The following is a 17,589-nucleotide window of genomic DNA, read 5'->3' on the forward strand; positions in this document are numbered from 1 at the left end:
AAGTTTTTGATTTTTATCTTACTTACGGTTACCATGTGGGTGTGAGCCTGGCACAGCATGTGTATGGAGGTCGGAGGACAAGTTCTGGGAGTGAGTTCTTCCCTTCAGTTGGGGTTTCCAGGGATGGAACTCAAGTCGCCACCCCTTTTACCTGCTGAAACTTCTCACCCATCCTGGTTTTGTTTGGTTTCAGAATAGGGTCTTGTTCTAAAGACCAAGCTAGCCACTAACTCTCCCTCTGTGATACTGAGATTTCAGTTTCTCGTATAAAATGAAACTCCTCCCTTTTCACTTGTGTGCAGGATTTATGTCTTGCCATTACCTGTTCTAATGTGGGAAAGGACTGGAGGGCCGACTGTAATGGCTGCCCTCCCAGAGCACCTGGATTCAGGTCCCAGCACCCACAGGGCAGCACACACATCTGTAATTCTTGTTCCAGAGCATCCACCGCCCTCTTCTGGCCTTCGTGGGCAGAACACCCATACACATGAAATACATGTATTTTTAAATTTTTAATTGAGAAAAGGCTTCCATATTTATACCCTGTAATAGTCTTAACCCCTGACATGCATTTTGCTATTCAAATCTGATAGGACAAATTAGCTGAAAACTTACCAAATAAGTGGCTTGGATTCTGCCAGATGTTTCCAAATGGTTCAAGTTTTTGTTTTTTTGTTTTGTTTTTAATAATTATTTTTATTTCATGTGCATTGGTGTTCTGTCTGTATGCATGTCTGTGTGAGGGTGTCAGATCTTGTAGTTACAGACAGTTGTTAGCTGCCATGTAGGTGCTGGGAATTGAACTCAGGACCTCTGGAAGAGCAGTCAGTGCTCTTAACCACTGAGCCATCTCTCCAGTCCCTCAAGTTTTTATAATAAAGTATGAAAAAAGAAAAGATCCAGGCAGTGATGGCGCACACCTTTAATCCCAGCACTCAGGAGGCAGAGGCAGGCGGATCTCTGAGTTCGAGGGCAGCCTGGGCTACAGAGTGAGTTCCAGGTCAGCCAGGACTACACAGAGAAACACTGGTCGTGCGTTTTTGATAATTTCATTGTTACATAGGGAAATTTACGAAACTTAAGAATTGGCAGTGCAGGAAGTTTATTGGGGGCAGCTCTTGATGGTGAACTCAGACACTTCTCTGCGTTTGCTCTTCAGCCAGCCCTAAGCAGCAGCAGTCCGTGCACACGGGCAGAGACCAGACAGCGAGACCGCGCCAGATATGTCTCCTTTGGTGGCGACCTCATCGTCTTCTCACCGCTGAGACCCCGAAGTAGAGAGCACCAGGAGGGTTTTTAACTTCAATACAACCCTAAACAGGTTTTTCCTTCATATCATTAGTTCTCTGATAATTCTTAAATTGTTGGAAAATTTAAGAATACGCATTAGTATTCACTTCTGTTTGGTCTATCTACATTGTATTACATGATGTTTTAATGTCCTATGTTCATCCAGACACACTTCAGTGGTGATCATGTAAATATGCAGGTTATGTAAAATATTAAACATGAAGCAATATCCGCATCTGCATCCTCATTTTCTACTTCTTCATTTGAACTGGATCTGTTGACAGCAAATAGCATTGATTTCCTTTGTTCCTTTAGGTGAAGTTTTCTGGATCATGAAGTCCATTTATTGCAGGTCAACCCTGCTGCCTCTGGTAATTGTCTCTTTAACAGCGCCAGCTACCATTGACAAGGAGGGGGGTGTGAGGGGGGGCACCTTAATAAATTCTTAATTACAGGATGCTGTGAGCTACCTCATGTGGGAGCTGGAAGCCAGGTCCTGGAAGAGCGGTGTGCACTCTTGACGGAGTCATCACTCCAGCTCTATTCTTTGATAAACTCTTAGCTTTGTGATTATAAAACACAGTGCTAATTCAGGAGGGAGACAGCCCAGCAGATGAAGGCACTTCACATGGCATATGCTACCCACCCCACACACATACGTACGTACGTACATACATACATACATACATACATACATACATACAATAGAAAATAAATACAAAACACAGTGCTCCAGACAGCAGCACTAACAAATGCTAATAGCCAGACCTGCATTGTTGTTTTGGTCTGAGTGTGAGCCGAGGATTGGAAGAAGACATTCTGCAATAGGAACTTTGTAGGTTATCTTTTAAGATTAGACATTTTCAAAAGAGAAAGCTCAATCTACCTTTTATGTCAGAAGTAGATGTGATTGTGCCATTTGAGAAAGATGGTGTTTATTATGAAGTCCAAGCAACTTATTGGAAGGTTACATAAGATGTTTGCACAAAGGAATGTTCATGGAATGCCTCTTACCAAAAGATGAAGATTGATTTAACAGTCAACTAATGTGTCGTGAACTTTGTTGTCGGCCACCAGCTCACAAATAACAACGCGGAGACTTCTTTTTTTATTTTATTTTATTTTATTTTATTTTACAATACCATTCAGTTCTACATATCAGCCACGGATTCCCTTGTTCGCCCCCCTCCCCTTCCCCCCAGTCCACCCCCCTACGCAGAGACCTCTTAATTATGGAAGCTTCACCATTAGCTTGAGCTGGACCCACTAGCTCTAATAACTTAAATTAACCTATTGATATTAATCTATATTCCACCACATGGTATTACCTCCATATTGCCCATCTTGCTTCTTCCAAGTCTGGCTGGCAATTCCACCTTTCTTCTTCCCAGAGTCCTCTCTGTCCCCAGAAGTCCTGCCTCTCTCTCCTGCCTAGCTATTGGCTGTTGAGCTTTTTATTACACCAATCACAGCAACACATCCTTACACAGTGAACAAATACTCCACATGATGCAAAGTTCCAGGGCAGTGAGATTGCCTGACGGCTAAGGGAACCAAGCTTGGCCTGAGGTTGATGCCTGGACCCTACATGGCGGAAGGAGAGAGCAAGCTCTCTGCATGATCTTGTTCCTTCAGGTGTTGACTGCAAATCCTTGCTTTTTTTTGTTTTGTTTTTGTTTTAATGTATATGAGTGACCTGTCTTCATGCACACCAGAAGAGAGAATCAGAGCCCAATCAATGTAGATGGTTGTGAGCCACCATGTGGGTGCTGGGAATTGAACTCGGGACCTCTAGAAGAACAGCCAGTGCTCTTAACCTCTGAGCCATCTCTCCAGCCCCCACAAGTGCTTGACTTTACCAACCTTTTGATTTCTGTTCTTCCTGGGATACCAGCTTGTGACGATCAACAGTTTAAATTGTTTGAGAAGATAGTAGAACAGAATTCTGACATTTCCCTAATCTTTGAGCATATTGGTGATAGGAAAGATAGAAGCTTTAGGTAGGAGAATGTGGATATAAAAACCAAGACACAGAAAGTCTCATTGGTATCGAATACTGGTTTGATGGCAATGACTTATGGCTTTAGAAGGAAAATGGGCTAAAAACAGCCTATACTACAGCTATTTCAGGACTGTATACGTGACTGTCCCATAAATAATCGTGACTGAGAATGGTTCCAGTCACCTATTGGTGTGGCCTTGGCAGTGGAGCAGTGTACATGATTGCGGTGATGCTGGTGTGAGCATCCTGCTCCCTGTTGTATGGAAGAGTCTACATGGTACACCACATAATTCTGGGAGACAAATGCAGTGTGCGTTAGCAGCCTCAACCCCTCTTGTTACCGTGTCCAGATTGGGTTCTGGACATGGCACCCTTTGATCTTTACTCAGAATCACCTAACAGTACTAAGTAGCATGGCTGCCCAGATGCCAGTGGTGACTGCCTACTGGTGGACCGTTAGCACTCCTCATCTATTTCCTTTTAGAAATTCAAGATGGCTTACTAATATTCCATACTTTCCTTTGCATCACTTACACTGCACCAATTCAAAGCGCAAATAAAGACAGCTAGAGCGGGCCTTGGTGGACCTGACTAGTCCCAGCACCTTGGGAAGAGAGATGCAAGTCTTCCTGAATGGGCAACTCAACCATCCTCTCTGGGAAAAAAAAAAGGGGGAGAGGGAGCTGGAAAGATGACTCGGCAGCGAAGAGCCTGACCCGCTCTTCCCGAGGACCTGAGTCTGGTTCCCAAGCATCCATGTTAGGCGGCTCACAACCGCCTGTGACTCCAACTCCAGAGGCCTTAATGCCTCTCGCCTGTGAGCAGGCACCTACACGTGCGCGCGCACACACACACACACAGCTTAAAGGGCTGGGGCTGTGTAGCTCAGTGATAGAACACTTGCCTAGCATTCACAGGTCCTAAGATTTGATGCCTAGTATCAGAAAACAAAAACCAGGTATCCATCAGCATGAAAATATTTATTAAATGGATGCCTTACAAGAAGGATAAGGAATAAATGTAAAGTTTTCCACTCATAATGAGCACAGAGCCTTAAATGCGTAACATTTAACTCCGGCTTCGCACGCTGCTCCTTCTGGATTAGATCATGGTGGGTGAAACACTGGTAAGGGTTACGTCACCAGAAACTTCCACTTGGTTGATTTCCCTGAGATTTTTCATCCGATGGTTGTACTGCAGCAGGTGAGCATCATTGACTGCAACCTTGAAATGGTCAGGTTCAACCAGCACTTGGACCTAGAAACCAGATAGGGAAACCGTCAGGGAGAGCGAGCACGTGGTACCTCGTGCAATTCAGGCGGCCCACCATGTGTACGCTTTTCAGGACCTACTGTCCGTGGTGTGTAATTTTCATTTGTCAGTTTCTATAGAAAGAAGGAAGGAGGGGAAAGATGGCTCAGGAGTTAAGATCACAGGCTAATCTTCCAGAGGTCCTGAGTTCAATTCCCAGCACCCACATGGTGACTCACAACCGTCTGTAATGAGACCTGGTGCCCTCTTCTGGCCTGTAGGCAAACATGCAGTAAGAAATATTAAATGAAAAAAGAAAAGTTAAAAAACAAGAGGGAAGGAAGAAATAGACAGATTGATTTTAAACCAGTGTAACCTGAGTTACATTCCTTTTTTTTTTTTTGTGGAATGATAAAGATCAGAGACGGTAACTGCATAGCAAAATGAATCTTGATTGTCAGATTTAAACCACAGTAAAAAGGCATCAAAATTATCAGAAGGATGGATAATGGAAACCATAGAAGCATAATTTGCCTTCACCCAAGTTTAGTTTTAGTGGGTCCTAAAATACCTAAAAGTTAAAAACAACATAGGAAGACGTTCATTAATGACAAATATTAATTTATAGGACTGGTTAGTTTATAGCCTGTTTGGGAAAGGCCAGGAAACGCACTCCCTATAGTGAGTGGACATTCATCCTTAAACCTGTTAGTATAGAAGAGGGTAAGTTTGGAGTTGTCAGTGACGATGGGGAGGGTCCCGAAGGAACTGGATAACATGCCTCTCCTGGCCACACCCCCAGCCTGCTAAGTCTGGTCGCTGGGGTGGGGAGGAAGATTGGCTAGGTGTCCAGGACAGGCACGGGGTTTCCAAGTGTTCCCCCTCCTAAGAGCATTGTCTGCGCACGGCAGCGATAACTCACTTTGAAGGGTTGGCCACTTTGAAATGGGAAGGCTGACTGTCTCTCTTCCCGGCCCCAGTTGTTATGCTCTTTGGTGTTGCACACAATGACCCTCTTGTTGTTCTCATTGAAGCGGGGGTTGAAGTGGAAGGCAACGTCATCCCCTTTCTTGAAATTTAGAATAATCCTGTGTTAAACCAGAAATTAAAGATATTAAAGTATGTATCAAGTCAAGAGCATCTAAGTTTCTCAAAGGCAAACCTTTCTATAACATATAGGGATTGTTTTTCTGTACAGGAAGCAAATGAGCCAGAGCATGAGTTCCAACTCAGAGAAAGAGCGGGCCCATCCTCTCGTGACGGTCTAGAAGGGCAATATGTGTGGTCTGTTCATTGAGACAGGGTCTCACTTAGGATGGTGCCTCTCGTGCAGAACCAGAGGAGCAAATGCAAGCCTATCAAAGCTGTGTCCATCTGGTGACAGAATATGGCTCATTCCTTTACCAGGTAGAAACTACTACAGAGGAATTCATAGCTTCATTCTGGTTTTTTGAGACAGAGTCTTGCTCTATATAGTCCAGGCTGTCCTTGAACTTAGAATCTTCCATTTCTATCTCCTACAAGCTGGGATTGTGGCTATGACCACCATATCCAATCCTCTACTTCAAGGTTCTTAAATAAACCTGTGCATCTGGCTGGAATATCTCCCTTTTGTCCATAGGACTTAGAAACAGACTCACTAACGATCACAGGGGTGTTGATGGCACCACTGACGTCAGGGACAGGCGAAATGGATTGCTCGGGACACTCAGCTGTGTCGTATCACATGTAAGCATAACTGGAAGGGATCACTGGGTCCAGTCTGCCCCTGGCTGCTATAAACTGGCATAGGTATCCTAAATTACCTCCCCCCAACCGGTCCACCTCAGTCAATCCTGTCCCAGTGGTTTGTTTTGAAGAAATCTTTTAACAGAATCTTCTCCAACCCTTTAAATAATAAAGCTCACTCAGAAGGGTGGGCTTCCCAGCCTGCTGGTCACTGCTGGTAAGACCTAAGCCTCAGTTTTATCTGTCAAAAGGGAAAGCAATGGTCCTTGCCCTGCTTTCACTCATAAAGATCAAAAGATAGGACACACACAGTTGAGAATGTTAGCATTCACTCGGAACAGCCCTGACAGAAAAATCACACGGCTAATCCATGTGATAGCCCAGCCAGGATTCTAACATGCAGTTTGTAGCATCTTAAGATAGTATTTATTCCAAAGCCAATCAAGAGATTGGTTGGCTGCTGGCGCCCCCCCCCCTCAGTACTTGTCTGCATTGGGTTTCACTGCGCCCACGATGGTGATCAGCATGCGGGGCATGACTCCTCCAGGCAAGGGCAGGTGATAGGGCACGTTCTGGAACAGACGAGAACGTGTGTGTCAGTAAGACACTGTGTTTTCCTGAGGGAAGTAGAATTCCATTGCTAACACTGTTACGATGCGTGTGACTAACACAGAACCCTAGTTTAGGCCTCCTGTCTAGATGCTGAGGCCATCTTGCCACAGCCTAAAGTGATAAAGTTCCCAGTGTGCACAAACAAAATAATAAAAATGAGACAGGGTCGGTCTCTCTCTCTCTCTCTCTCTCTCTCTCTCTCTCTCTCTCTCTCTCTCCCTCTCTCTCTCTCTCTCCCCCTCTCCTTCCCTCCCTCCCTCCCTCCTTTCTCTCTCTTTTCTGAGACAGGGTTTCTCTGTGTAGTTTTGGTGCCTGTCCTGGATCTCACTCTGTAGACCAGGCTGGCCTCGAACTCACAGAGATCCAGCTGCCTCTACCTCCCGATTGCTGGATTTAAAATTGTGCGCCACCACCGCTTGGCAAGACAAAGTCTCGCTGTTTAGACCAGGTTGGCCTCAAACTCACAGAGATCCACCTGCCTCTGCCTCTGAGTGCTGGGATTAAAGGCGTGCATCATTATGCCCAGCTCAGTACCACAATCTTAACTGGATTTATATTAAAGCACGTATCAATGCCTTATCATCTCTCTATACTAACAAGCCACAGAATAAACTCAGTATGAACATTCCTTTTCCACCTGACCAATATACTCCTGTGGTTGGCCCTTGAGACACGGCTGTAAGCAGCAGGCTTAAAGATAACCCCCCTACTGCCCTCTCCTCCGTATATCAAGCCCATGAAACAACTCTTCCTCCTTACCAGTGGTCCAGTGGGGGCACCATAGGGGCCAGCAGCAGGATAGGCCCCGGGAGCACTAGGGTAGGCTCCGGGTCCTCCAGGTTGCCCTGGCATGGCTCCAGGTGCAGGAGGTCCAGGGAAAGCTCCAGGGGCAGTTGGACCAGGGTAAGCTCCAGGGGCAGTTGGGCCAGGGTAGGCACTAGGAGGAGCCTGCCCAGGATAAGCCCCTGGAGGAGGAGCCTGTCCCGGGTAGGCCCCAGGATAGGCAGCCCCTGGGTAGCCCCCTGCCCCAGGCTGGTTCCCCCATGCACCGGGCCATCCTTGAGGGTTTGGGTTTCCAGGGCCAGCTAAGGCATCATTAAGCTGTAAAGAAAGGCAGACAATTAGAGGTCGAGACTCATTCACAAAATAGAATTCACAGGACTACAGGCGTTTGTGACCTGAGAAGCCGAGAAATAAGAGAAGGTTCACTGTAGATGTAACCAACCGTCTTATTAAATAAGAAACACAGAAACAATGTAAAAGAGAAAGCCGAGAGGTCAGAGCTCAGAGCTAAAATCTCACCCTTCCTCCTGCGGTGGTCCTAGCTCTCCCAAAGAGACCTATTTCCTGTGTGTAAGTCTTTTCATAGTCTTTTGTTCTGCCTTCTCATTGGTTGTAAACCCCAACACGTGACTGCCTCGTCACTGTATGTACAGCCCCCCAGGTCTTAAAGGCATATGTCTCCAATGCTGGCTGTATCCCTGAACACACAGAGATCTACCTAGCTCTTCTACCAAGTGCTGGGATTAAAGGCGTGTGCCACCACCGCCACACTCTTGCTATGGCTCTAATAGCTCTGACCCCTGGGCAACTTTATTAACATACAATCAAAATCACATTTTGGTACAATTAGAATACCACCACAGTTCACTGTGCCCTCGTCTATGCTACAGTTTGAGTTCCAAGGACTCAGACTTCGGGATTGAGCCTTTGCGGTTTACTTTGAGTCTGGCCTCTCATCATCAGATCAGGGCCCTCTAAGCTCTTCTAACTGACACCAGGAACTGCCATGGGCCTGCTGCTTTCATCGGGGAAGTCACTGCTGCAGAGGCCAAGTCTCTCCCTGGAATCTGCTGCTGGAAAAGCAAGCCTCCAGCTAACAGGCCCTGAGCAGACAGGTGCGCCAGAGGGAATTTCATGGTAGGAAGGTTGGTCAAAGGGAAAGTTTGGTAGCAGGAATGAAACCTTTAACCCTGTGAGCGTGTCGGGCTAAGAAAGCAGACATGAAATACTTACCGAAAAACTATCTGCCATTTTCCTAAGAGAAAAAAAAAAAAAAGCCAAAGGGGGTTATTATTATTTGAGCCTAAAAGATTTAGCATCCCAAATAGTTGATGGGCAATTCCAGCCAGTCTACAATCACTTGCCCAAGTCAATGGTGCAGGACGAAAAGACATCTTGTGGTGGGGCGGGGATACTTTCTAGCTAAATTCCAAACTGACCTAAGTTGTGGAGTTAGACCTTGGTGCCAGGAGCTCCTGGTCTGAAGCCTGAGAGTAAAGCCTTGAGGGGCAAAGGGCAGGGTGAGCACTTCTGCCTCTTCTCTAGGTGAAATACGGTACAAGGTGCGGCTTCTCTCGGCTGCCTTCTTCCCGCGGTTTCTCTACCCTTGAAAGGATTTATGGCAGCACAGGCCACCCCTTTCTCTCCCCAGCCCTTCTGGACACTGGGGGGCAGCTGTGTGGCGGTTCCTCCTGAGGTCTCCGAGACAGCTGGCAGAGCTGCGGCCTGGTTACTTATCCCCCACTGGCACACCCGATGCCTGCTCTGAGGCACCACTTTCCATGCAGTCCCAGGCCCGCAGACCAGCAGAGGACATGAGATGCATGCACACAAGGGTGGTATCAATGCGGCCAGACTGCTGGGACATTCAAACCTGAGAGCTTGCTTGTGAGTTGGGAAGGGAGATGGTGTTGGACCAAAGCCTTGAGGGGCAGGTGACACCTGGGAGTGTTCGTGTCCTTGGATTTGGGGATGTTTTGTTTTATACTTCAGAAAGGTCTTTCTACGCAGCCCATCCTGACCTTGCACTTAGGATCCTCTGGCCTCAGCCTCTCAAGTGCTGGCTGTGGTGTGAGCCACGGTGCCTAGCTTCTCTTAAAGGTACTTGTTATTCCAAATAACAGTAAAGCAGCCGAACACAGGTGAGTCAGGTGGCGATGGGCACAGAAGCATTTGGGGGCCAAGATACCGTCAAACAGGTTTGTCTCGCACAAAGCTGCCCGGGGCTGGTTTGCAGGCATAACCTACTTCCTCCTGCTCCTGTGCCCGGCCTATGAAAGCACCACCTACCCCTGTGGTAACAGCTCCCTCAGAGTGAAGCAGACTTGGAAACCTCTCTCTCTCTCTCTCTCTCTCTCTCTCTCTCTCTCTCTCTCTCTCTCTCTTACTTGCTCGCACTTTTTCCCCCTTTAGGGTGCTGGGGATTAATTTCCCTGCCTTGGAATCTTTGGCAGACACTCCAGTGCTAAGTAAGCCTCACAAGCAGCCGCCAGAGGGCTGTTTGGACTGGGGTGAGTTCTAGCTGAGCTCAGAAGCATTTTGCCTGGACCTGGAAATAATCGAAGCCTCTTCTGACTTCATTTGCCCCCTGCGATTTTACTCAATTATCCCAGAAATAACTATTAGGCGAGTGTGCTGGCTCCTGCCTGTAACCCCAGCATTCTGTAGCATGAGGACTACCATGAGTTTGAGGCCAGCCTGGACTACATTCCGAGTTCCAGGGGCTCATTCTGGCCTGGAACACTGAGGGCAATCCTCCTCTCTCAGCCTCCCGGTGGGTGGGATCAGAGGCTTGAGCCACAGTGCCTGACTTCAGGGTTTTCTTAAGAAAATAAAGCCTAGGTTGGGCACGGTGGCACACAGTATTCAGAAGGCAGAGGCAGGTAGATGTCTGGGAGTCTGAGGCCAGGCCTGGTCTATGTAGCAAGTCCCGGGCCAGCCAAGGCTATGTAGTCCTGCGTCCATTTTGAAGGCTGTTGGGGAACAGTTTTGAAGTTCAAAGTGGGCAGGGAACTTAGGACTTCTGGGTACCCTTTTCCCACCCCTTCTGCAGTATCTCTGGCTTCAAGCCACTAAATTCCTGTAACTTGTGACAGCCTCAAATGTTTTCAGACATCGCCAGATATCCCCTAGGGCCAAAACCAGGTATGGTTGAAAAAGAACCAATCTAGGCTGCTAATGGTTATCCCTACATAAAGATACAGAAGCAAGGCAATAAAAACTATCAGGGAGTTCCAGGTTTTCAAACTAGGCAAGTTTACAAGAAAGGGTGGTAGCCACTTGTGACTTCCCCTCTAGGGAAACTGACACAAGAGGATAAAGTGTAAATAAAGCCCGTCTAAGCTACAGGTCCGAGCAGACCCTCTTTCCAAAACAAGGGAAGTCTATTGCTGGGTGTGGTGCTGCACACCGGTAATCCTAGCACTCAGAAGGCTGAGGCAGGAGGATTGAGTTTAAGGTTAACCTAAGCCACATAGCAAGGTTGTCTCCAAAAGCCATAAAGGTAACACTTCCCCCAAACCCCCGCCTTTTTTTCTTAAGTAAGTTACGGTTTTAAGAGGTTGGAAGACTTACGTTAAGCTCTTAAATCTGAAGGCCAAATCTCTGATGTTAAATAATGTTTCACTTGAAAATTCTGTGTGAGAAAAACAAAACAACCTAAGTTTACAATTTTCTTCAAAAAGCGTCCTATTAATAAAACACCAATCAATTATGTTTAAGAATGATACAACTAGAAACTGTAAGGGACATTTCCACATTGAGCTTTGTTCTTGGCAAAGCCTCGGATGAGGGCTGGTTTAGTCCATTTTTCAACCTCATCAAATGAAGTTTTAGAAACAGCAGATTCCATTGTGATTCACGGGAGCCGTGGATGACAGTTTGGACTGAACTGTGACACATTCCACGGGATGGCCTCCCTGAATTTGTGTGGTGATGGTCTGTCCCCAGGGAACTTTCACAGATCCGTCTTATTTTGTTAGCAATCTGATGAGACCCACCGGGGAAAACACTGCCACTGTTAAGTGAGAAATCAGAGAGCTAATTCAGTGGCCCAAAGCCATCTTGCTGGCAGTCTGGGGACCAGGACACAAGTGTCCTGACTAATACAAGTTTGTTCTGTATTACTTTAAACCATACATGTTTGATGTTTTTAAATAAAATCCTTTGGAATTGTTAGTTACTTCCCTGAAAAGCCCTCTGGCTGGTTCACCCGGAACTACATGACATGCAGAAATAGTAAACAAATTTAAAAATAAGCTCAAGCTTTGTTCAGAACACTAACTCGGTGACTCATTCAACACACAGGATACTGAACACAGAATACCATCCTGTACATACAGTCACGTTGCTAAGACGAACCACAATGTAACCAACAAGTTGTATTTTTCCAAAACCAGTATTTATTGTTTTGTTTGTGTCTTCTCTCAACCACAGATCTTTTTTTTTTAAACTGAGATGGGAGTGTGCATGTGTGCGTGCGTGTATGCAAGCTTATCATGCACCTGTGTGTGAAGGTGCGCATGCCCCTGTGGGGAGGTCAGAGGTCAGTGCCAGATGCCTTCCACAATCTCCCTTCCCCTTACTTTCTGAGACCATGTCTATGTGAGCCTGAGGTGCCCTGACTGGCCGGAATGACTGGTGAGTGATCCCACAGAATCCTCCTGTCTCCGCATCCACAATCCAGGATGAGGGATAGGCTCCGGTGGCCATTCCCAGCTTTGTGAGTGTGCGATCGAGATCTGAACTCAGGTTCTCTGATTATGCTGCATTGAGCCATCTCTCCAGCCCCCAAATAGAGTTTTTTCAAGTACATGAATTTATTTTGTGTCTGCAGGTGTGTGTGTGTGTGTGTGTGTGTGTGTGTGTGTCTGTGTGTCTGTGTGTGTGTAAGGGGGGGTCAAAGGACAGATTTTAGGAGTTGGTTCTCTCCTTCCTTCCAGTGAATAAACTCAGTTTATTCCCACCCTACAGATCATGTAAACGTATAAACTCTATTCTATCACTTCTAGAACCAGAAATTTTTGAAGGGCCTCGGCAAAAAAAAAAAAAAAAAAAAAAAAAAAAAAAAAAAGCAAAATTCATCAAAGATTTTTTTTTTTAAGCAGAGTATGGGACTTGGTCTCTGTATTTGGAAATACTGCATTTGGAAGCAGCAGGCAGAAACAGCTCAGTGTCATTCTGATGGATTTAAACATGAGTCAATGTAGCCAGCTGTTTATTGGGAGCTTTTCCTTTAATAGGAGTGACCCACTGTTCCATGCACTGCTGTGCCTACCTCCCAACCACCCGGTTGTCTGGGCTCCCAGGGACTCTTCTGGAACTTGTGTTCATAAAGAACAAAACTGTAAAACAATAACTAGTGATCCTAGGCCCTCCCCACACTCCTTCCCCAGGAACCCAGGCAGCGCCACTCCATTCCCCGCCTTTGTGGAAACATGAAGCAGGGCGTGAGGAAGTCCACGTCCCAAAGCCGCAGTCAGTGAGGGGACACTGGCTATCTCCTAGGATTTCCTTCTCTTCCCAGTTCCTCAAATAAAGTTACTCTGTGTTTCTTTTCTCAGTCACTGACTTTTTCCCTTTGGAAAAGCCAAGTGTCAGTCAAGGAAGAAGGCATGACCCCTAGTCAACAGCAAGCTGGACATGGGTCTGCTACAGTGAAGACTTGGACTCTGGCTACCAAGGGTGCTAGGCAAACAGCACCTAAATCTAAGTAAGACCACGATAGGCCACTTGAGCTCACTGGCAAGAAGTACGGTTACTTTTTTATATATTTATTTTGAGACAGGTCTCACTCTCTGGCCCAGGTTGGCTTTGAATTCTCAATGTAGCCTATGCTGGCCTTGAACTTGAGATTCTCTGGGCTCTGCCTCTTGAGTGTTGGAATTACAGGTACTTACTCCCATACCCACCTAAGGAAAAGTTCTTTGGAAAGCATCTGTGCATACTCAGGAGGCAGAGGCAGGTGGGTGTCATAAGTCCAGGCCTGCCTGATCTACCTACCAAGTTCCAGCTGTGAGACCCCATGAAAGTCCTCCCCAGGATATGGAATAATACGGATTTTAAATTCTTTATTATTATTATTATTATTATTATTATTATTATTATTATTGACAGGGTTTCTCTGTGTAGCCTTGGCTGTGCTGGAACTCACTCTGTAGACCAGGCTGGCCTCGAACTCACAGAGATTTGCCTGTCTCTGCCTCCCAAGTGCTGGGATTAAAGGCATGGGCCACCACTGCCCAGCCCGCTTTTAAAAAGAAAAAAAGATATATTTATTTATTATGTACACAGTGTTCCACCTGCATATGTACCTGCATGCCAGAAGAGGGCACCAGATCTTATTATAGATTGTCCTGAGCCACCATGTGGTTGCTGAGAACTGAACTCAGGTCCTCTGGAAGAGCAGTCAGTGCTCTTAAACTCTGAGCCATCTCTACAGCCCAGATTTTAAACTCTAAACATTGTGAATTTAGGAAGCTAGCCCCATCAAGGATAAATATGACAATCTTAGGGGAAAGGGACCTATTTGAAAAGTATTCAGAATCAATGTGCAGAGTCTAGCGTGATGGTCCACACACTGTAATCCCAGCACTCTGGAGACTATGGTAGAGGGGGTTCCATGAGTTCAAGGCCAGCCTGGACTATATACTAAGTATGAAGCCAGCCAAGGCTATATTGGAAGATCCTATCTCAAGAAACAAAAGAAAAACAAAGCAAAAAAGTATCAGTGACCAAGAAGGAGACAATTGCTAAGTGTGGTTGTACTGGTGTGGAAAATCACAAGTTCAAAACCAGCCTAGATCACATAGGAAGACCTTGCCTCAGTTAAAAACAACAAAAATTCTTCCAATCCCAAGTTCCTTTTCCCTCCACCCAAAGACTATTGTGGCAGAAAAGAAAGCTTTTGGTTACCAAACTTCAATTTTTATGGAAACAGTTGTGGGTGGCGGCTCACACCCCAGCACTTGGGAGACTGAGACAGGATTGAAAAGTGAAAGCCAGCCTGGGCTACATAGTGAGTTCCTGCCTAGGCTGTAGTGAGACTCTGCCTCTCCCTCCCTCCCTCCCTCCCTCCTTTCCTCCCTCCCTCCTTTCCTCCTTTCCTCCCTCCCTCCCTCCCTCCCTCCCTCCCTCCCTCCCTCCCTCCCTCAGAAAGCAAAGACATAAAAATACGGAAATATATAAACTTGAAGCAAACAACTTGGAATTTCAGGAATTAGTGAGTTTTAAACACCGTGACTGCAATTGTTTTCTTCAGAATAAGTTGGGTCACTAGGTCCAGAGGTCCTCATTATCTAGAAACCCAACTCCCCAAGGGTCACGTTACAAATATTCCAGTTCCTGGGACAGGAAATCCTAAATGACAGCCTCAATCCCCGCATCAAACCTGCATTCGTGTTTGAGCCCCAGATAATTCGGAATAAATCCAACTTTTAAAAGCCTCCAGCTAAGGCTGCAGCTCTGGGATAAACACCACCACACCCAAGATTTCCTCAGCCCAGATCTAGATGTTATTGCTCAAATCACATTGGGCACTGATGAGTCACTTGGCTTGCAAAAAGTTTAGAGGTTACCATCTAGAGCATGGGCAGCCCTGTTTTCCGTGCGGTCAGCACGCAGGGAGTGGCTATAGCCCCTGCCGCTGCTGGACCTGGCAGAGCTCAGGGGCACCACACAACAAGATCTTTAGCGGAAGGCTCCGCAAGTGCACCAAATGAGTCTGCTGGCCAAGTCAAGGATCCCAGGAGATACCCTGTAGAGTCTCCAGGCAGCCCCCTAGCATTCCGGGAGGGGGACTTGGTTCCTAGGGCCAAGCTAGGGCCAACCGCTTAGAGCCAACTGCAAGGTGGCTCTTGGGGCTCACTCGAGCGCAGGGCGTTTGTGCCCAGAGCACGCTGGCATCCCGCCGCCCCAAGGATGCTTAGTATGTAGGTCGCAGCTAACTTTCTCCGAGTGTTACCGGTGGGGGAGCCACGGCTGTGGACCCGCGTCTGGGACCCTAAAGGTCGCCTCCCGCCAGGCCGCAGAGCAGGAACCGCGGGCTCTCCCGCGAGCCGAGCCCTTTCTTGGTGCACTGAGCTGCAGCACCGGCCCCCCTCGCCCGCGCCGCTCACCTGGTCAGTGCTCCGCCCGTCGCTCCGCTAGCTGTTAGCGAGTTGGGCGGCGGCTGGGGCACTTCTAGTACACTTCTTCCTGGCCCGCCCTCCCGGGGCGGGGCAGCATCCCTCGCCCAGCAGGCGCCTGACCCGACCGCGCCCTGCGGACCCCGGAGCTGTCCAAAGCTGGAACAAGGACACGCCCCGCCGGCCTGCGCCCCTCACCTGTGCCTGGCAGTGGGCCCTGGCCGTCTGCACCCAGACACTCTAAGATTCACACGATTCCTGAGTCTGAAGCTGCCTCTGACGGGCACAGCCTGCTACCCTTTCCTTCACCCAAAGCCTTCCCCAGAAGTGCGCAGTGACTTATGCGTGTGAGGGGAGGGAGGAGCAGGTGTCCCTGACATGTCTGAGCTGTAAGAGGCACCCCCCCCCGTTTGCATTCACTCCTGCACTGAATTTTGTTGTGTCTGAACACCCCAAAGTTTTGGTGTTTTTGGTCTACTCAGAAGGTGGTACATGGTAGGTTTTTCTCAGTGGGTATTTGTTGATTAATGAATGGGTGAATGAGAGTAGATGAATGAATGAATGAATGAATGAATGAATGAATGAATTGCTTCCTAGAAAGATGTTTTCTCAAAGACTGGAGGAGAGTACTGCAGGGCGAGGGACAGTTAAATCATAAGAACAGGGCGAAGCTCTGTCTGTAATATGATACACGCCACCTTTGCAAGAAGGCTGATAACCTGTTTGGAAGCATTTATTTAGATAAAAACTGAGTGATGTGGTTACGGATATTCCAGATGATTTTTCTTTTCCGGCTTCAGATGATAACATCAGCTAATATCCACCAAACGTTGGTGTGCTCCATACTGTGCCTAGGGCTTTACATACATTTATGGAGTTGGTATTATTTTAATCCTGTTAGGTCCAAAGCAGCCCCCCAAAATGGCAGTGCTGGTGACTATGTCCTAAACAGAAGGACTCTGGCTGGGTAAACAGGGACTTCAAGGTGGTTTCTGTTGACCCGGAATCTCTCTTAATCTGCCCCTAAATGTCAACTACCCAGGGCAAGGGCATCTAGTTCCCGGTCAATTCCAACAGGCTGCATCTGCTGGAAGACACCCCGCCCCCATTCTGCTACCTGTCATATAAAAAACCTTCTTGCATTTCTCCCCCACCCGGAGTGAGGGTGTTACCTTGGCAATAAACCTTTATTTCTACCCATGGAGCAATCAGTCCAGTTCCGTGGTTTCCGTGTGCCCTTGCTTACAAATCCCATTTTAGACCCGAGAGAATTTAGGAATAGAGAATAAAATACAACCATGATGGAGGTGAAAGTCTGTTAGCGTCCAAGGGCTTGAGAAATGGTTCCTCTGGCACCAGGTGTTCCTGCTCTAACTAAAACCCCCAAGACTGACTGACAGACAGCTCCAAGGGGGTCAGACAGGAAGCTCTGGTCCCGTGCCGTGTGGGGTCTGAAGGACTCGCTGTGCTCGGCCACTGTCCAGAGAGAAGAACTTCATCTGCGGTCAGCTGCTCTTTCCATTTCTGAATGGCTGATTACAGCCTTGCCTAAAGTAACCATAATTCGGTGGGCCTCCCCTCCCTCCCCCTCCCCACCTTCCCTTCCCTCTTCCTGTCTTCCTTTTTCCCTGCTTCCATCTGTTGAATAGGGAAAAAAAAGTTTTTTTTCAGAAACATTTCTCAAACATAGTCTTTTTTTTTTTTTTTTTTTTTTTTTTTTTTTTTGGTTTTTGGTTTTTGGTTTTTGGTTTTTTGAGACAGGGTTTCTCTGTGTAGCTTTGCACCTTTCCTAGAACTCAC

General features: G+C 47.1%; 2 protein-coding genes across 3 annotated transcripts in view; one reads left to right on the plus strand and one right to left on the minus strand.

Moving 5' to 3' along the window:
• Positions 1-1,525, plus strand: part of Dlgap5 (DLG associated protein 5) — a 34,163-nt gene extending 32,638 nt beyond the window's left edge. For both annotated transcript variants that reach the window (XM_028873518.2, XM_037208595.1), the window contains one exon: positions 1,160-1,525. In XM_028873518.2, the coding sequence (XP_028729351.1) occupies positions 1,160-1,300 (141 nt within the window). In that variant the 3' untranslated portion in view covers positions 1,301-1,525. The remainder of the gene's footprint in view (positions 1-1,159) is intronic.
• A 2,728-nt stretch (positions 1,526-4,253) lies between these two features.
• Positions 4,254-15,837, minus strand: Lgals3 (galectin 3). The gene is made up of 7 exons (XM_028873576.2): positions 15,781-15,837; positions 11,240-11,300; positions 8,900-8,921; positions 7,643-7,984; positions 6,755-6,843; positions 5,466-5,631; positions 4,254-4,549 (listed from the first exon to the last, which is right to left on the minus strand). The coding sequence occupies exons 3-7, from the start codon at positions 8,915-8,917 to the stop codon at positions 4,394-4,396; spliced, it is 771 nt and encodes a 256-aa protein (XP_028729409.1). The 5' UTR covers positions 8,918-8,921; positions 11,240-11,300; positions 15,781-15,837; the 3' UTR covers positions 4,254-4,393.
• Between the last annotated feature and the right edge of the window lie 1,752 nt (positions 15,838-17,589).

This window comes from Peromyscus leucopus, chromosome 9, assembly GCF_004664715.2.
Source record: "Peromyscus leucopus breed LL Stock chromosome 9, UCI_PerLeu_2.1, whole genome shotgun sequence".
NCBI classification, from domain to species: domain Eukaryota; kingdom Metazoa; phylum Chordata; class Mammalia; order Rodentia; family Cricetidae; genus Peromyscus; species Peromyscus leucopus.